The 21371-nt window shown below is 40.4% G+C and overlaps 1 protein-coding gene across 1 annotated transcript in view; it reads right to left on the bottom strand.

Annotated features, from left to right (window-relative positions):
* The window catches only part of grid1b (glutamate receptor, ionotropic, delta 1b), a 463740-nt gene that overhangs the window by 60682 nt on the left and 381687 nt on the right, over positions 1–21371 (bottom strand). Inside the window, 1 exon segment of the mRNA XM_048170087.1 lies at positions 14539–14592. Coding sequence (XP_048026044.1) covers positions 14539–14592 — 54 coding nt within the window.

The following is a 21371-nucleotide window of genomic DNA, read 5'->3' as shown; positions in this document are numbered from 1 at the left end:
TTTTACAACATATTGTTTTAAAGCAGCTTTACAGGAGATGCTTTTTTGAATGATACAATTTAGGAAGTATTCTGTAACCACCAGATATGAGTGTATTCAAGGTAATGTCCGGTCCAAGCCTGGCACTAATGCATTGTTGTCTGTTTTCTTCGCTGTTTTGTGTTGTTTGATTTATTTTCTTTTGTTGAAGTTATTACGTTCAATACAAAAATTACATGCTTTACTTAACTACCTGCAAGTGGAATTGCCTGAAGATGTAAAGAGCTGCTAAGAAATTCCAGGAGAAGGATATGCAACAGGACTTCGCTGAAGAAACGAGGATCAAGAGGTGGGGTGCGCCAAAGGCTTAAGAGGATGTCGACCTCCCTTGTCTGTAATTACCTTGTCAAATGTATGGAAAAACTATTACTGAAACTTAAGTATGATAGTGATTTTAGATAAAGACATTTATTATGGTTTACGGAGACCAGGTTAAAAGAAATTGCATCTCATAAAGCTAGCAACTTAATTCCAAATACATGAACAAGTGTGCACTCTGGATTTTGAACTTTTGTCTGTCTTTTAGACCTCTTATTTTCGTAGGAAGTTTGGACAAATAACAATTATTTTGGTATAGGTTCCCGGAGTGGACTATGAAAAAGCCAGGGACAAAAAACAAACACACACACACAAAAAAAACAAAAACAAATAAACAAACAAACAAAAAACAAACAAACCAGAATGTTTCAGTGATGTGCTGGCCCATTCTTATGAACAATCATTATTCTGAGGGATGTGAACTCTTCGTGATATAATTTGCTTCCTTTACTCTTTATGTGGACTGTCTGACTAAACTTTCGCACATTTTTGGATAAATGTTTTGGCAATATTGATGATGGTTATAAAGATATTTGCCGCCCTCAATGTGGAAAATAAAGTAAACAAAAAAAAAAAAAAAAACAAAACAAAGAAAAAACAAAAACAAAAAAAACTAAAACATCAAAACTGGAGCTGGTGCAATCTGTACCTCAGTAAAATCACATACTTCCCTACTATATTAGGCAAAAAACAGTATGTGACAAAAGAAGTATGTCCAAATTCACAGTACTCATAAACAGTGTTGGTGAAAGTTATAAACCCGTTTCCAAAAAGTTGGGACACTGTACAAATTGTGAATAAAAAAGGAATGCAATAATTTACAAATCTCATAAACTTATATTTTATTCACAATAGAATATTGTGATAACATATCAAATGTTGAAAGTGAGACATTTTGAAATGTCATGCCAAATATTGGCTCATTTTGGATTTCATGAGAGCAACACAAAAAAGTTGGGACAGGTAGCAATAAGAGGCCAAAAAGTTAATGTACATATAAGGAACAGCTGGAGGACCAATTTGCAACTTATTAGGTCAATTGGCAACATGATTGGGTATAAAAAGAGCCTCGCAGAGTGGCAGTGTCTCTCAGAAGTCAAGATGGGCAGAGGATCACCAATTCCCCCAATGCTGTGGTGAAAAAAAGTGGAGCAATATCAGAAAGGAGTTTCTCAGAGAAAAATTGTAAAGAGTTTGAAGTTATCATCATCTACAGTGCATAATATCATACAAAGATTCAGAGAATCTGGAACAATCTCTGTGTGTAAGGGTCAAGGCCAGAAAACCATACTGGATGCCCGTGATCTTCGGGCCCTTAGACGGCACTGCATCACATGCAGGAATGCTACTGTAATGGAAATCACAACATGGGCTCAGGAATACTTCCAGAAAACATTGTCGGTGAACACAATCCACCGTGCCATTCGCCGTTGCCGGCTAAAACTCTATAGGTCAAAAAAGAAGCCATATCTAAACATGATCCAGAAGCGCAGGTGTTTTCTCTGGGCCGAGGCTCATTTAAAATTGACTGTGGCAAAGTGGAAAACTGTTCTGTGGTCAGACGAATCAAAATTTGAACTTCTTTTTGGAAAAATGGGACACCATGTCATCCGGACTAAAGAGGACAAGGACAACCCAAGTTGTTAATCAGCGCTCAGTTCAGAAGCCTGCATGTCTGATGGTATGGGGTTGCGTGAGTGCGTGTGGCATGGGCAGCTTACACATCTGGAAAGGCACCATCAATGCTGAAAGGTATATCCAAGTTCTAGAACAACATATGCTCCCATCCAGATGTCGTCTCTTTCAGGGAAGATCTTGCATTTTCCAACATGACAATGCCAGACCACATACTGCATCAATAACAACATCATGGCTGTGTAGAAGAAAGATCCGGGTACTGAAATGGCCAGCCTGCAGTCCACATCTTTCATCCATAGAAAACATTTGGCGCATCATAAAGAGGAAGATGCGACAAAGAAGACCTAAGACAGTTGAGCAACTAGAAGCCTGTTTTAGACAAGAATGGGACAACATTCCTATTCCTAAACTTGAGCAACTTCTCTCCTCAGTCCCCAGACGTTTGCAGACTGTTATAAAAAGAAGAGGGGATGCCACACAGTGGTAAACATGGCCTTGTCCCAACTTTTTTGAGATGTGTTGATGCCATGAAATTTAAAATCAACTTATTTTTCCCTTAAAATGATACATTTTCTCAGTTTAAACATTTGATATGTCATCTATGTTGTATTCTGAATAAAATATTGAAATTTGAAACTTCCACATCATTGCATTCTGTTTTTATTCACAATTTTACAGTGTCCCAACTTTTTTGGAATCGGGTTTGTACTTTTAAAAGTAATGCATTACAATATTGCGTTACTCCCTGAAAAATGAAGTAATTGCATTAATTAGTTACTTTTTATGAAAAGTGCATTACTTTTGCTTTTTATGAAAAGTGCATTACTAAAGTGCTTTTTATGTGTTGCATTACTTTTGTGTTACTAGGTAAACAAGTAACTAGGTCACATGATAATGACAACATGTCCGGATTACATTCATACTATACAGATTCATACTATATAGAACATACTTTTTTAAGTGGTCGTGAAGTAGTTACTTGTTCAAAATAAGTACCTACTCGAGAGTATGTGATTCCAGATGCAGGTCTGTCTCAATCAGCTCCCTAGTTCAGTAGTCAGGGCACTGATCAGGGAGTCAGCCATTTTAAGGGCTGCCTCAATCGCAGAATCCTTCCAGGGCACTAAACCATTCACTCCCTAAAAAGTCCCACAATGCACTGTGAAAACCAGGGAGCGTCTGAAGTGCGAAACTTGAATCATGTGAGCCATGTTTGAGTTTTTAAAAATAAAAACCATTATTTTATTATATTTCAGCATAAACATACATCGCTAGACAGGTAATGAACATAATCTAGCTAACATTTATAATTTATTTATGGCTGAAATGTTGCATGTATATGTAACAAGCAAATAATTTATTATAATGTATTTATATAACATTACAAGTAATGTCAGAAACATATCAGATCTGCTTTTGTTCATAAATACCAGTAGTGATGTCGTACAATGAGGACGTTGTCACGTCGCCGGAAATAGAGTCATAAGTGTCCCAATGTGTAGTGAACCAGCGTCCTTTACTGTCCTTACCAGTGCCCAAATTCGTGTACACGATATACTGATTCACGAGCTCGGAAGCTAGGGAGCTGATTGAGACATACCCAAAGTCATTCGACAGTCTGTGACATCATCAAAAGGCATCCCAAAGACAGTGTGATACTGCAGCAAAAAGAGTTTATTGCTTTAAATATTTGATAATTTCACCTTTTCATGGTGTGGTAACCTAAGTTACAAAAACACGTCATTCAGTGAAATGCCAAAAAACACTTTTATTGTTAGATTTCTTCTTCTTCTTCTTCTTCTTCAAAAAAAAGAATTGTCATAATTGTCATAAACTTTACTGGTCAAGCTCTCTATTTGAAATAGGTGGCCAGTTGGCTGCAGTATAAGCTGAAGTAGAAGTTTCGTCATTCAGGGTAATGTTTTTGTCATTTGGTGTAATGTAAATTCACAGTGAAGCAACACGGGCTAATTGGAAAAACGTACCTGTGTCATCTTTTTTGCAAAATACGTACAAATACATACATACAGTATCACTGCAGTTACTAACAGAAATGAACACTAGAGGCAGTAAAGCATTGCAAGCACTTTTAATAGTTTTCACACACAATTATGATTAAAGGGTCAGACTTGTTTTCACGCGGCTCTCTGCACAATAATGTTATGACCTCAAAACACTTTTTACCATAGTGCATGATTTGTAAACGAATATAGTTTGGAGTTTGCATCAACACCTAGCTCCATTTGTTCAGTTTTACTGATGTAATAAGCTTGCTCTGTAGCTCAGCTGGTACAGAACTGTACTTGCGATGTGAAGAACTCGGGTACGAATCCCTTGAAAGATGAGTCACCATAAAAGAGCTCAAAGACAAGAGTTCAAAAACAAGCTAAAATTCCATAGTTACGATTTTGTTTTTATGTCACATTTGCTTTTGTTAACACTCTCGAGTAGGTTTAGGGTTTAGTGTAGGTGTATGTTATTAAATGTGACAGAACATTGAGCTTTCAGAGGCACTCACTGGACATTTCAATTCAGAACTGCGGTGATACATACAAACTACAACATAATAAAATGTTGCCATATGCACGTTCATCTGTTCATCTGTACTAAACACGCTTTTAGCTTTGAAACTGTCGCAAAGGGGCATGACGCATCATATTTTGCGTTTTTAAGTTTTTCTAATGATCCCGGGCTGGGTAATAGGCTCACCAACATGGGGCAAAAGGCACTTTAAGGCCCCGATCAGACAGAACATGTTTTTCAGGTCTGAAAATGCGAGGTGCACTGCACTGCCTTTTTTTTTGGTTGATTTTAGAAAAAGAGAGTAGTGCGCTACGGTTTTTATGTTGCCAGGCAACCACTGAATCAGCTGTCCTGTCAGTGTAGCATGAGCACTCTGGTTTGCTGTTAAACTGTCATATTATTTACTTGCGGTTTGTGAAGTCATACAGCCCTGGGTAACCAGCGACAGCCACAACAAGTTTCTCCTCCATCATTGCAGTGTCCAAGCAACAGTAAACTTTCAACAGCACAACAGAAGGCCCACCTCTCCATTCATTCGATTGGACAATGGAAAAAAACATGAATGACTTCGGGCACTTTTCTGCTCAGAGTTGCTTTTTTTTTCAACTCCAGGCGCTCCTGCAAAAATGCGAGGCGCAGCAGGCGGCTAAAACACGAGGTGCCCAGGGCACATAAACAGCGCGCTCACTGCCAATAGAAAACCATTTTAAAAAGCTGCTTTTCACTGCAAAAAATGCATTCTGTCTGATCGGGGCCTAACAGTGTATGCAGGCAGGCAGGCAGGCAGGCAGGCAGATGAAGACATAGAAGAGTAGGGTTCCAACACACGTTTAATTATCATATAACCGAAACAGGTAACAATCAGAACAGGTAGCAGGTAAACACACACAGTGAGTATAACAAGGAGAACAGGAGAGAAAACAACTTAAGTAGCAAACACAAACTAGGATAATAGAACACAGCTGAAACATTTGAACTAATGGTAACCAAGGTGATAGATAAGTGGCGAGAATCTGAATACGTGACAACAGAAAACATACTGAAAGTCCATGAAACTGAAACTAACTGAAGATAACTGTGACATCATGTCCTCCTCCGGCAAGGCATGACCTCATGCCACAATGGAATGATGGCATAGGGAGGGATGGAGGGGGCTTAAGAGGAGGACATGGATGAGGCGAAGGGATGGTTGCAGGATGGTAGAAAGGGCTGTTGATATCAGGACGAGGCAAAGGGATGGTGAAGGCAGGACGATGAGACCCAGATGGTACAGGTAGAGGAAGTCCGATGGCGCAGACCCAGAGTTCCACATAGTCAACAGTCTGCTGGGGAGACGAAGGCGGGAGGAGCCAATATTGACTATGTGGCTGCCAACGTCTGGGGAACGATCAACGGAGACGAGTGCCCAAGGATACGTAGGTGCAGATGGAGGGCCGATGGAAGAGCTGAGCAACATCACTGGTGCTGGAGACCCAGGCAACATTATGGCGACAAGCATCGTAGTTGGAGCCAGAGTACCCGAGGACTGGGGCAACTCTGGTGAGACTGAGGACAGAGGTGATGCTAGTGAGGAAGGAGCCCACTGCAGCCATAGGGGAGGAGGGACGGATCGTAGTGGACGGCCCGTATGTCCTTGGCATCGGTGGAGCGACGTCTGACCAAGGGAGAGCCGGTGGGAAGAGGGACCCCAGTGGAGTCACTAGGCAGAGGGTACCTGGTAGAGTCGAAGGTGGGAGGAGCCAGGACGGTGCCGGCAGGTCGACAGACCGAGATGGAGCGAAGGGATCTGAGGCCAGAGGCGGAGATGCAGGATCCTCTAGCACAGGTGCTGCTGATGGTTGCTTGACCTATGGCTTCGATGTCCTGGCAGGGTATCTCCAGAGATGGCGCAGGGCTGCAAGCTTCTAGCTGCGGCAGGGCTAGAGGAATGGCTGAGCTCTGTGATGATGGAGGTGACACAAGACTGTACATTAGGAAGGTGAGAGGGGCACAGTCCACACAAATCAAAGAAAAGAGTAAATCACAGTTCATATCACTCATAATTCTGTCTTCAAACAGCAAAGAAGCATTAGATACTGGGTGGGCCAGGGTGGGAGTCGATCCTTCCTCACTGGCATCCAGCAGCCATTCCTCAGTTCCCGTTCCCTTGGCCACTGATCTCATGGGCTCCCACCCCTGGTCAGACAAGGGCACAAGGGCTCCACTTCCTGGGTGATATTGAACTCTGTCCTTTTGACCTCAGGCTCACACGTCACGGTGAGTGGGATCTCGCACATTCTACGTGGTTGAAGGTGGTAACTTTGGCTCTGGGTCTGGCTGTGTTCTGAATCGGGGCCGTATGCTCTCCAGACACATCACAAATGCTCCCTCCAATTCAGTCCGGTGGTGTCTGGGAGGTTTATGGGGTTGTGAAAGTTCGCCATGATCCAGAACAGGGTCTTCAGGGTCTCGTCATCGAGTACTTATCATATAATCCAAAGAGGTAACAATCCGAACAGGTAGCAGGTAAACACACACACACTAAGTATAACAGAGACCGGACAAGGAGAGCAGGAGAGGGTACTTGAGTAGCAAACACAAACGAGGAAAGCAACTGAAAAAACATCTGAAACATATGAACTAATAATGACAGTAACCAAGGTGATAGATGAGCGGCGGGAATCTGAACACATGGCAATAGAAAACAAACTGAAAGTCCATAAAACTGAAACTAACTGAAGATAACTTTGACAGGCAAAAAAAAAAATAATAATAAAATTAGGCAGTTAAAATAATATATTTTTAATAATGTCTAAGTTAAAGGGGGGTATCACACACAGTTTCTGACAATCTCATGTTAATTTTGAGTACCTATAGAGTAGTAGTGCATCCTTCATATCTCCGAAAAGTCTTTAGTTTTATCATATTTATAAAAGACAAATACACTGTAATAAGTCTTTCCAAAAACAGCTGAGCACCTGGAGGAGTGCCGTGTGAGCGGAGCTAAAGAGTGACGAGCATGCGCAGTTTTTGCATAGCGATCGTCTGCAAGCTATCAATGGTCAGCTAAACAAATATATTTAAACACTCACAATACACCATCACATTATCCCTGGATAACTTTTGAATCACTATAATGAATATAGCGTATAGTGAATGATGAATAATGAATTTATGAATTCACTACGTTCCTGTTGTTTACATTATATGCACTTAGGCACCTATTACCAACAAAACAGACATTTGAAGCAGTTTTACTCACCAACTGCGGTTCCGACTCATGACCGGGATCATTACCGCTGTGACCGCTCCATCTTTCAGTTTCAAATGATCTGTAAATCGAGCGTAGAACTGGGCTTTGTTTATAAAACCATAAGCGCCGATCCTGAGGGCTCGAGGAGCCACGGAAAAACACAAGATATTCTCCATTCATTTTAACCAATAAAAAAGTGATTGCAACTATCAGTTTCTATGGTTATTTTAATAACAAATATTGAGAGTGCATAAATGTAATGCTTGAGCAACAAAACTCTCAGCTCCACTTAACGCTGGGTTCATTTGGTGACATTGTTGATTTCGTAAAGTCCTGTGAACTGTGCAGTGCTGCTGACGACTTCCGTAAAGCCGAACGTATGAGGATTTGGAAGTATTTTTGGCACAGAAATACTCCGTCATACGTCCTCACTCATGTTTTGAAACTTTGGCCATGTTTAGCATGAGAATCCAACTCTTGAACAGTGTAAATAAGTCAGAATACATGAAATAGCATTACACCCCCCCCCCCCCTTTTAATACTTGTTCAAAACAATCACTTTAGAAGTCTGTCGTATTTTGTTTATTATGATGAATAAAATCATTCATTTTTATTCAATAAATGTACTGTCATTAAAATATGTTAACATTAAAAATATATTTTAAAAATACAGCAACAAAATTATTTTAAAAAGTAAAGATTCTGAAAGCATTGAAGGAGATTCCATAATAATTTAATATATATTTACAGTAGTAACAATAAAATATATTTTATTATGTTTCATTATTAATATGGTATTATCTTTGTAATGACACCTAACTTAATATATGATATTTACAATCTGAATCTAACCATGTCATGTCAACAGTTTATTATCATGTTAATTATTGTGCCTTTAGCCCCAACAGCAGGTGCACTTTTTACCCCAAATACCATATTTTTACATATTCTTCTGTTATTGAAAAACTGTTGCTTTAATAATCTTCAACAAAACTGAAGAATCCTTGAGAAGACCTTTGTCTCAAAATATATTCAATCATTTTAGACTTAAATCTACAACATTTAAATATAGATCAAATTAGCACAGAATCATCTTTGCGCTGCTGCCCGCGATCACATCAAGGATCCGCCAAATTTCCATGTGCATCTCGAAACTTATTCTGAGATGTACTTATTAAAATATATAAAATAATATGTGATTCTACTAAATTTTATTATATTTTAAATTATTTTCACTTCTTTACAAAAGCTTCTTGCTGACAAATTGGTAAAACCTAGTGGTTTGAAGGATATTAGGAAAGTATAATGATTTAAATTTACAATTAATTAGTATTTGGGGTCTGCACTGAGATCCTTAAAAAGATTTTTAATATGTAATCAATTGATTGTTGTTCTAAATATGCCTGACAAGATTATATGTATATGAACTATGTGTCACATTGTGTTACTGTAATGATGCCCACGACGACAAGGAAACACAGTATTTAATCATAAATAAAAGAATGGAACACGCAGGAGAATACCTGGGTAGCTAAAATTACAACCAAACATAAACGACACAGAACACAGAACTGACCAAAAAACGGTAACCATAACCATAAGAAATACACAGGCAGAGTGATCTAGATAAAACACAACAGGGGGTATTCCAGAAAGCAAGGTTATCTTACTGTCAAACATATACTGAACTCTTGGTTGATTAATCCGAACCTTGCTTACTAGAGGTATGTTGGTTCAAAAAAACGTGCCCGGGAGTAAGTTCAGCCAAACCAGAGTATGTTTAAGGTTAGGGTTAGGGAAACAGAAAGAGACCCAGAGTGCAGCCAGGATGATGGGCCACAGCAGTCGCAGGAGGGAGGAGCCATGGTGGTTGATGACACCAGGGGGACGATGGATGGAGGTGGAGCCCAAGGTGGAGACAGAAAGCAAATGGGACAGGCCAACACCAATAGTCCTGGAGGCCGAGGCGGAGCCTCAGTGACAAGCGTCCGAGGTGGAGCCAGGGTGCCAGAGGACTGAAGTGGAGCCGGAGGGAAGGCAGAGCAAGATGGAACTGAAGGGGTGGAGAGACGGAGCACAGTGGATGGCTCGGAAGTCCGTGGCACAGACAGAGAGACATCTGACCAAGGTCAAGCTGGAGGGACGAGGAAGCCCGGTGGAGCCGTAAGGACGATAATCTCTGGTAGAGCCGAGGGAGGGAGCCGACAGGTCGACGGGCCGAGGTGGAGTGATGGGATTTGCGGCTGATGCTGCAAGGGGATCTTTTTTTTCTAGTTGGAGCTAGTGACCAGTGTAGTAATCAACATGCAGATATGTCATTAAGCAGGCTAATCCTATCACAATTTTCCCCACTGTTCACCCCAGTCCCTCAGTCCTAAGACCTGAGGTGTGAACTAAACTCCACTCACCAAATAAGTTTGCCATGTGGTTTGAAGTCACAAAGGACACAAAATAGACACACAGTGGACAAAATGGGCAAATCTTCTCCATTTCTATTATCAGAACTATATATACTTAATGAGTGTTGTTTGTGTACATGCAAAATATACAAACTTGCCTATTAAGGTATACATTAATGCATAGGTAAAATGATGTTTGGTCTTTATGTTTTCAGCACAATGCCTAGGATAATCTGAAATTGGTTTGGAAAGTGAATTATGCATAGGAAAAACCTTAAAGACATTGTTCCTAAAGATGAACTTTAAGCAATGCAAATTAATCTCATGTAAGAGGGGGCCATCCAGTGGCCACCTCTGACAGCATCAGCCAATCAAAACACTGGATCTGAAAGGTGCCAATTTGCATTTCCCTCCTTCTGGGGACAGGTTAAAAGACTTGTTTCTGAGACAGAGAATTGTCCCAGTTGGGTTGCTGCAGTTTCCCGTTCTGGTTCCAGGCTCCAGTTCCTGTTCCAGTCCCGGTCTCAAGATGTGCTAAGCTAAGTCCAACTCCACAGTTGTGAAGTTGCTCTCTCAAGACTCTGAAGCTCTAAAGAGAGAAACAAGGAAGTTCTGCAAGAAGTTAATTTGGGGAGTTTGAAAACTGCAACGGAGACAATGACGACAAGCTTCACACTCCATCTTCAAGATATCTTCTGCACCAACTTCAAAATCCTCTCATCAGAAATCCTCCAGATCTGCGTGTTCCAGACTGCCCGGATCTACACTGACTTCAGAATCTAAAGATCCTTTCGTCTGTGTGTTCCAGAGAATAAGGATCGTCTGCACACACATCAAAACCTTCAAGGCTTCTTCAAGGCTTCTTCTTCTGCATGTTCCAGGAAAAGGACCTTCTCTGTGCTCCAGGAGTTCAACATTCACAAGTACTTTGTGTTCAAGGCTGTGAAACAGATTTTCAACTCCTTTCTTCCCACTGCAACGCTGCCCAGCTCAACCAGTGGAAGACGTCACCTTCGGATTCAGCACGACCAGGCAGATGTAAATATCACTGACCAAACCTCTTTCTAGAGACCTTAGCATTAGTGTATATTGGCAGTATATGATTATCTAATTTGCATTAGATTTTGCATATCTGATATCAGTTAATAACAAATAATTTTACCTTATTTCTTTTAGAGAAACTATATCTTTCCATAAGTTTAACTTGTAACTGCCATAGTAACATCCTACTCATTCACTTGCATTTATTAATCTTTTTGCACTTTATCCATTCAATAGTTGTTAGTTACTCTTGTCTATACTTTTGTTAATAAAATCCATTTATTACACTTGTGTCTTCCTTGTGTTGGTAATACAGTAAGAGGCTCTACAAGTTAACGATATCTCACAAATCCTTCAGATTGGTCAGATGATGAACTTCCTCCAATTTATATAATTGTAATTCAGTCAACAAACTTCCATGATTGTTCTTTATTGTCAAGGTGAGACTTGGCTGGTGCCCCGAAAATATTGGAAGGAATCACCTGACTCAATATTAATATGAATACAAAATATTAATATTAATATTTAAGACCAAAAACCACTAAATTTGTGGTACCCTCGAGTGAGGCTAGTCCAAAATCACTACACCAGAAGAGCAGAGGCAATTCCACATAGTAGAGTGGCGTCAGATGGGAAGCCAAGGGACTGAAGGGAACCAGCAGAGGCTGGGTCGATGTACTGGCTGACCAGGAGAATACCAGGGAAGCTATAACTACATCCAAACTTTAACGGCACGGAACTAGGAAGGCACACCATAACATGGAAAACAGAACACAGTGAAAACGAAACCAAAACTGAATATACTTGTTACTGTTACACTGAATATTTTAGTGGGTGTCTTCTGTAAATTGTGGTAAAAATGTACCACAATGATATGATACAATGATAGCCATTCTTTTTTTATTTTATTTTTTTTTTTCTCAGAAAAAAAAAAAAAAAAAATGTTATCAGGACATATTCTACTATACAGAATTTTTTTTTTTTCTTTAAGTTGTATTACACTTTTATTTATTTATTGATTGATGCTTAAAAACCCCTTTCGTCTTTGACCTAGTAACAGTTTGAAGAGAAACTTCTTAAGCATATTAGTTTAGTGTCATCTAATGTTTTAGACTCATGGCTTGTAAGATTATATGCAAAGGGGAAAAGAACACAATATGGTGTTTCTTAATCAATTGCAATCACACCTATGCATTGTATAGTCAGCAGGATGAGACTTTAATATGTAACAGCAGCATGTGGTGCTTCACAGCATGTTTAGCAGGAAGGCATCATCCTTCACAATTAACTTAAACAAAATCTGGGGCTTCCACAACTCACAGATTGAGTTACGTGATAAAATTCCAATCACATGTGATCGATTAAACACCACCTGCCCTTGTGTAATTTGCCTTTAACATGCATCAAAGATGATTGGCAAATGTTTTTGTGCCGGTTATGATGGCTGCAGTATGTAGGAATTGTTCTCCCCAGGGTGCACTGTTTGCTGTATTTGAAGCTTCTGTTTATATAATTAGAGACACAGCCTTTTAAACTGGCCTTTTCTCAGTGGGTTGAATAAAACTGCATCATTTAATTATTTTTATACTGATTTGATCCACTACCATTACCACTTCCTACTTGCAAATGCTAGTCTCATCCTACACTGTTTTATTAGTTTGCCTGTATGTTCAGGCATTCATTATTCATGATACTGCTTTAATGAATATATAATGACTATACAATCAACTACACTGTGCACAAAGTTGATTTTCTGATCATTCATTTTTTTTTTTTTTCAAGCATATTTTACCAATTCCAAATCACATAAATCTTAAAGAGATAGTTCACCCAAAAATCTAAATTCTGTTATCATTTACTCACTCTCAAGTTGTTCCAAAACTATAGAAATTTCTATGTTCTGTTGAACACAAAATAAGATATTTTGAAGAATGTGGGAAACTGAACAGTTCTGGGGCACCCTTGACTTCCATAGTATTGATTTTCCTACTATCGAAGTCAGTGGTACCCCAAAGCAGCCTGGTTACAAATTTTCTTCAAAATATCACCTTTTGTGTTGAGCAGAACAAATAAATTTACACAATTTATATTTAACTTGAGGGGGAGTAAATTATGACAATTTTCATTTTAGGGTGAACTAACCCTTTAATAACTACAATTAATTTAATATGTATGTAATAATTTATAAGTGATATATAATTATTCATGAAGGCTGGAAATGAAAACACCTTATATTTAGGTGTCCATAATTATTAGGCAGGTTTTCCTTTACAGGCAAAATGAGCCAAAAAAGAGATTTAACTCAAACTGAAAAGTCAAAAATTATTAAATGCACATGAGAAGGATGCAATACTAACGCAATACTAGAAATTGCAAAGATAAGGCATAACCAATGCACAGTGAAATTTTGGGTCAGTAGGGTCAGACAAAAACAGGTGGAGAAGAAAAGACACGTTAACTGCAAAAAAAATTAAGAATTAAGGTGAAGAATTAAGTGCAAAACCACCAGGATCCCTTCAATCTCCAGCGCCACCATTTTCCAGCAACCTACCTGGAGTCTCAGAAGTGCAAGGTGTCAGGATTTCAGAGACTTAGCTAAGGTAAAGAATCCTAAAAAATGACCCCCACTTACTAAGAATCACACGCTGAAGTGTTGTAAAAAAAAATTTTTTTTTTTAATAGACAGATTGAGAGTGACTCTTGAAGAACAAGCACCACATCCTCTTATACTACGTTTTGGAAAATTTATTTTCCAGAATCTGGCAGCAAGTTTTGGAATATCATTTTTAGTCCATCTCTGTAAGACAGACTTTTCAGGATAGGAGATGGACTAAAAATGAACTCTCAAAACTTACTGGAAGATAAATTATTTTCAAAATACTGTATAATACACCCAAAATGTAGAAATATGCAATCTGCTTCACTTTACTGCAATGCTGCAGTCCTGCAGATTTTAAGTTTGCATTCTTTTGTTTCAAATAAGAGGTCACGTTGTGAAATAATATCGGTCTTCTATTGGTCTTGTTTTCATGATACAAATCTGCAGGGCAGAGTTCACCAAACTTAACTTTGGAAGTGTTACGTTTGATCTGTGTCTAGTCTTGTTAGTTACCTCATTTAGTCCCTTGTGTTTATCTGTATATATAGCTCTCATTTAGTTTTTTTTTGGTCAGATATCATCAATCTATAGGTGTTGATCTGTTTCCCATGTTTTTGTTTCCTAATAACCTGTAGTGATGGGATGATCGGATCATTTTGCTGAATCTCTTGTTCAATCTCATTCATCACAGTGAACTAATTGAAGAAAGCACCTGAACATGAAAAAGATAAAAATAAACCTTCCCTTACCTCATTCACAAACACCCAGTGACTGTCTTTGGAGGCCAGGTTAGTCTCCACAGCCTATAAAGAAACAAATAGAGAATAAATCAATGTGAGTGGTTTTTGGCAGGAGTAAATGAGCTACCTGACATTAAAGAGATGGCTTGAAACTGCATTAGGTTAAAACCCTAACCCACCCATACCTGCTGGATGGACAAAATAAACTATAAACTAAATAATTACTAGATGTGACTAGTAATGTTCCTCATTAGGCTGGTCACGCCTTCGCATTCAGCAGATGCCCAGAAGTTCAGAATCTTTAGAGGACTATTTTTTCAAAAATGAACCAAGTGAGAGGGTTTCATAAAGATTGTTTGTCACATTACACATATTTTAGGACAAATAAACATTTTCCTTGAAATATTGCTCAATGGATCAAATATCAAATATCGGATAAGAACAATCAAGTAAAAGGATCTTCTCACTTCTGTCATACATATATTTTTGCAACTGGCAGTGTCATTCTGATCATTAAGGACTAAAAGGTGGGCATCAATGCAATGTCCATTTTCAATAGCATATTTGTCTATACTCATGTAACAGATATGTATTATGTAACTTTTGATTTCAAAGACGTAACTTGAGATTTTAGTGAAGATTAATAACTGACTTTTCACTTTTGGTTGAGGATTAGCACAAACTTTTACTAAAATGTGTTTGAGGACTATGAATATACAGTCCTTGCATTGGCTTGCAAGAACTGTAATTGTACAATTAAAAGTGTTATGCTGCATTTTGTCTTAGAGAATATGGATATACATACAAGTTTTGACCCTGTTTATGTAAAGCATTGTGTTTTCTCACAATACAGGCTGTTTGGTTGCTTCAATTTGACTTTAAATCTCAGGCAGCTGTCTTTTTTACCACATTTTTTCTTTGAGTATTTAGAATGTATGACAGCACAGAATACATTACTTTCAATTAAAGTCACTATGGAACAGGCAGCCTTGTCAAATATCTTCAGCTATGAAACAAAGTGATGGCAAGGTTCAGTGTTTATGAGCAAAGTATGTTATCTTCAGCATGGTTTAGTGTTACCCAAATACCCTAATGAACTTAAGAAAAAAACATGTTATCAAGTAAAATATGCAAATTCATGTATATTTAAAGTGCAATGTGTCTGTGCAATATGACAATATAAATAGCAACATGAAATCTGTGCAATATGCACAATATGCAAAGTCTTGAAGCATGATGATCTGAGATTAGCCAGCTTTTAAACAAAGTGAATATAAACCATTATTTAAATTAAAGAATACACATTTTGCATTATTATTTAAGCAAGTCCATTAAGTATTTGGAAGCTTATATTATGAAAGGTAAATAATACATATTTTGCGTAAGGTTGTGAGTACATTCTATTTAGTCTTGAAAAACAAGTAGATAGAATAGATAGAAAGAGAGAAGTTTATCATCATGTATGTATGTATGTATGTATGTTTGTTTGTATATCTCAAATGTTTTTGGACAGATACAGTTTTGGAACCACATGAGGGGAGTAAATGATCTGCATCTAGATTTTTACATGCAGGTCCGTGACTGTGCTGCAAAAAAAAAAAAAAAGTAATCTGAAATTCGAGGTTGCCGGTCAGCACTTGTTAATAATAATAAAATAATAATAATAAGTTTAATTTATATAGCACTTTTCCAGAGCTCAAAACACTTTACAAACAAAACATAAACACAAGAAAAACACAGTATACAATACAAAGAAACAATACAGTGTACATATCAAACATCACAGATAATCATGGTATTGAAATAAAATGCATAATCCAGAGTGAGACAGATACAGTTATCTGACTAGATTGTCTGTGCAAAAGAAACAGTAGAGTAAAAATGCAGCAAACAGTCCCTCGTGCAAGCAAATCGCGTCAAACTGCACCTCGAAGATTGAAGCGCAACAACGTCCAAAAAAAGTGCAAATTCCAGGACCTGTTAGACGATGATAAAATGAATGCCACAGTAGGATTTTCTTATGTTTTTAGGCATTGCTGGTACGATTTAGCATGTTATCTAGACATTAATAGCATATTTTATCATGTTGTTTGCAGTTGCTATCAAACTGTTGTTAGCAAGTTGTTAAAAGTTGTTTTTGGTGTGTTGCTAGGTGTTATCATGGTACTAGGAATTGTTAGCTAATAGCTAACATGATTAAACATGCTGCAGGTATTGTTAACATTTAACTAATGTCACATTTAGCTTATGTTTGGTTGTGTTTTCGTTTTCATTTCATTTGTTGTCATGGTTTTAGGTTGTCCAATTTTGGTTGCCATAGTTACTCATTTTGTTTCCCTCTTCTATGATTATGTTCACCAGTGTCATATTTGGTTCTCCATTTTTACATTGTGTATTATATCCTCAGTTTTGCTTAGTTCTTTGTCCATTCTTGTCAATGTTACCTTGTTTCTCTGTGTCGTGTGCATCTAGCATTTTGAGTTATTTAAATAAAACAAAGACTGATGTAATTGGATCCCTCTTTTTCTTTGTATATAACCCAGTGTGACAGATAGCGTGCTCTACCATATTGTCAGGCATTGTTAATTACATGTTTTAACATGTTCCCATTCAAAGCATGTTAGATAACATGATTTAGCATGTGTCTAGTCATTTTTACCATGCTATTAACATTTTAAAATGTTACCAGGTATTGTTATTTGCCATTTTGTTAGTTACCAGGTATTGTTATTTGCCATATATATGCAGGAAGGCAAAAATGGCCAAAAATCTAAAAAAACAAACAAACAAACAAAAAAAACATTGTTTTAGTAATACATATATATCCCACCCCCACTCACTCCCTGCTGAATGCGAGTGAATTCAAAAGCGGTATATATATATATATATATATATATATATATATATATATACAGTGGGTACAAAAAGTATTCAGACCCCTTAAATTTTTCACTCTTTGTTATATTGCAGCCATTTGCTAAAATCATTTAAGTTCATTTTTTTCCTCATTAATGTACACACAGCACCCCATATTGACAGAAAAACACAGAATTGTTGACATTTTTGCAGATTTATTAAAAAAGAAAAACGTCTTGGGTTACGAGTGTAACCCTTGTTCCCTGAGTAAGGGAACGAGACGCTACGTCAGTGACGTGATGGGAATCCTCTGCATTTTTGTGTTCGTGAAGCACTATTGTATCTAACCAATGAGAGAACGCGACGTCAGAGGCGGGTGACGTCACGGACCGGAACCTATAAAGCATGCCCGGAAACAAAGAACGCTAGCTTCTGTGATATGTCTGAAGTAAGCGCTCCAGGCATGCTGGAGGTACGGCAACGTGACGTAGCGTCTCGTTCCCTTACTCAGGGAACAAGGGTTACACTCGTAACCCAAGACGTTCCCTTTCGTGGGAACTATCGACGCTACGTCAGTGACGTGATGGGAACGCTGTCCCAACTATGCCGTGCCTCCGAGTGCCTGGCTACTATCTTGTAAAACCAAAGCACCCGGAGTTCTACTCACATTAAGATTATAAAATCTGATGAAGGTGTGCTGGGATGACCATCCAGCAGCACCACAAATATCAGCCAAGGAAACCCCTGACATATGAGCTCTTGAAGCAGCCATACCTCTCGTTGAGTGTGCCCTGACATCCAAAGGGCACGGGTGCCCTAGGGCTTTATAAGTCAATGCGATGGCCTCAACCACCCATTTACTCATCCTCTGCTTGGACGCTGGCCCCCCTCGACTCTGGGACCCGTAACATACAAATAGTTGTCTGATTTTCTCCACAGGGCAGCTCTGTGAACATATGCGTCCAATGCCCTCACAGGGCACAGCAGATTAAGTCTTTCCTGATCCGGTTTAATGAACGGAGGGGGATAAAAGCCTCCAAAACGATAGGACCTGGGACCCTAGTGGGGACCTTAGGAATGTAACCAGGCCTTGTATGTAGAAAGGCCTTAACCATGCCTGGTGCAAACTCTAAACATGATGGTAAAACCGAAAGAGCTTGAAGGTCCCCTATCCTTTTCAAAGATGAAATGGCCAGTAAAAACACAGTCTTCAATGTAAGCATTTTATCTGACACATCTTCCAAAGGTTCAAAGGGCGCCTCAGCCAACCCCTGTAACACAATGGCTAAATCCCAGGTCGGAGATTTTGGGCGTACTGAAGGCCTCAGCCTGAGTGCGCCACGAAGGAAGCGAATGACTAAGGGGTCTCGACCTACCGAGACACCACCCATAGGAACATGATAGGCTGAAATAGCAGCAACATACACTTTTAGCGTGGAATGAGTTAAACCTTCTGAAAGTTTTTCTTGAAGGAATTGAAGCACACAGCTGATGTCTTCAGACAAACTAAGTCTTTAAAAGAATGGACTGGGTCCAACCTATGATGACTACACCATGTAGAGAACACCTTCCACTTATACATATAAAGCTTCCTTGTAGATGGAGCCCTGGACTGAAGGATGGTCTCCACAACCTCGGTTGGGAGACCAGATTCTATGAGCCTTGCCCCCTCAGAGGCCAGGCCCACAGTTTCCACATTCCTGGATGGGGATGTAAGATCATGCCGCCCGCTTGGGACAGGAGATCCTGTCTGACTGGAAGCTCCAGAGGAGAGCCGTGAAGAAGTGATACTAGGTCCGCAAACCATATTCTCGTTGGCCAGAAAGGAGCCACCAATATTAAGTCCACCCCTACCTGACGGACTTTGTCCAGAACTCCCGGGAGCAGAGAGACTGGGGGAAAAGCATACAGGCGCCGCCTCGGCCACGTCTGTATCATGGCATCCAACCCCAGAGGAGCTGGATGCCTCAGAGAGTACCACAGAGGGCATTGAGTTGACTCCTCTGTGGCAAAGAGATCGACTTCCGCTCGACCGAATGTTTTCCATATAAGCTCCACTACCTCGGAGTGAAGCTTCCATTCCCCCGGACTCGCGCTCTGCCTCGACAGAGCGTCCGCCCCCATATTCAAATACCCCGGAATATACGCCGCCCTCAGCGAGAGTAATTTCCCTTGGGTCCACAGGAGGATGCGACTGACTAATTTGCATAGTGGACGAGACCGCAATCCCCCTTGGTGATTTATGTAGGAGACCACCGTAGTGTTGTCTGTCTGAATCAACACATGGTGGCCCCTCAGGTCGGGGAGGAAGTGCTTCAGAGCCTGAAACACTGCCAGCATCTCCAGCCGATTTATGTGCCAGGAGACCTGGTGTACCTCCCAAAGACCTTGAGCTGAGCGACCACTCATGATCGCTCCCCAGCCCGTGAGGGACGCATCCTGTCGTAAGCATTACGCGACGACATGAAGTTCCCAACACGGGTCCCTGGGACAGGAACCAAGGCTTTTTCCACATGACCAGAGCACGAAGGCATCGCCGCGTGACTTTGATCATGCGAAAAGGATTTCCCCTCGGAGAAAACCCCTTGGTCCTGAGCCACCACTGTAAGGGTCTCATGTGCAGAAGGCCAAAAGTGATAACGTTGGACGCAGCTGCCATCAGACCCAACAGTCTCTGAAACTGTTTTACAGTGAGTGACCGGCCTAACTTCACCCCATTCACAGCCCCAAGAATGGACGTCACACGAGCGGGAGACAATTGCGCCCGCATCGTGATCGAATCCCAAGATTACCCAGAGATAGTTGGCAACCTGACTCGGAACCAGCACACTTTTCTTGGGATTGAGCCTCAGCCCAAGCCTCTTCATGTGCGACAGCACAACATCTCGATGTTGAGCTGCCAGACGTTCTGTTTGAGCTTTGAGTTCTGTATCAACCAATCGTCGATATAAGTTCAGCACGCGGATGCCCTGGAGTCTCAGAGGAGCCAAGGCTGCATCCACGCACTTCGTGAACGTGCGGGGTGATAATGATAGGCCGAAGGGAAGAACCTTGTATTGGTAATGCTTCGCCCCCGAAAGCAAACCTGAGGAACTTCCAATGTGAGAAGGATGGATTGGATATGTGAAATATGCGTCCTTCAGATCTATTCGCCACAAACCAGTCCTCGGATCTGATCTGTGGAATAATCTGTTTGAGTGTAAGCATTTTGAACTTCAACTTCTTTACAGAATCGATTTAGTATACGTAGATCTATGATCGGACGCAACCCCCCATCCTTCTTTGGAACAATGAAGTAGCGGCTGTAAAAGCCCGACATTTTGCTGGGAGAGGGAACCCGTTCTATAGCCCCTTTTTGCAAAAGTGTCGTAACCTCTTGTTCCATTACCAGAGACTGCTCTGGAGCTACCACTGTGTGAATCACTCCACTGAACCTGGGCGGGACGAGAATCGAACTGAATTCTGTAGCCCTGTTCTACCATGAGCAGCACCCATTTCGAAATATTCGGAAGACGTTTCCATTCCCCCAAAAATTCTACTAAGGGAACCAGCCTCTCGAGACTGGTCTCTGGTGTTTTTTGAGCACTTGGCTCGTTTATCTGGCGCGGCGCACCGGCAGATAAGCGAATCACGTGCTGGCCGATCCTCCTCGAAGGATCGACGGGGACTGCTGCGCCCTGTCGCACATTGGGTGGCAGGGTTGGCAGAACAGCCCCCTGAGGGCACCGATGGGGAACGATAGATATCAATCGTCGAACCCCTTCGGAGGGGACTGCCCTCAGAAACCCTGACCCATGAACGTCAGGATTTCTTTTGGGAAGCCTTCCGGGAAATAATGACGGTCCTCAGATCCGCCCTACCCCAGAAGGCTTCTGCTGTACAGCGCGCACCGGTCCCCAAGCTTTCCGCGGGGGAGCACGGGCGGCCACACTAGCCTTTTGCTGGGACCTGTGTCCCGAGGAGCCGGCTGTCGGCTGAGGCTGATC

The sequence above is a fragment of the Megalobrama amblycephala genome, linkage group LG20 (assembly GCF_018812025.1).
Source record: "Megalobrama amblycephala isolate DHTTF-2021 linkage group LG20, ASM1881202v1, whole genome shotgun sequence".
Classification (NCBI taxonomy): domain Eukaryota; kingdom Metazoa; phylum Chordata; class Actinopteri; order Cypriniformes; family Xenocyprididae; genus Megalobrama; species Megalobrama amblycephala.
The sequence above is the reverse complement of the archived record's forward strand: the minus strand, read 5'-3'. Positions and strand labels throughout refer to the sequence as shown.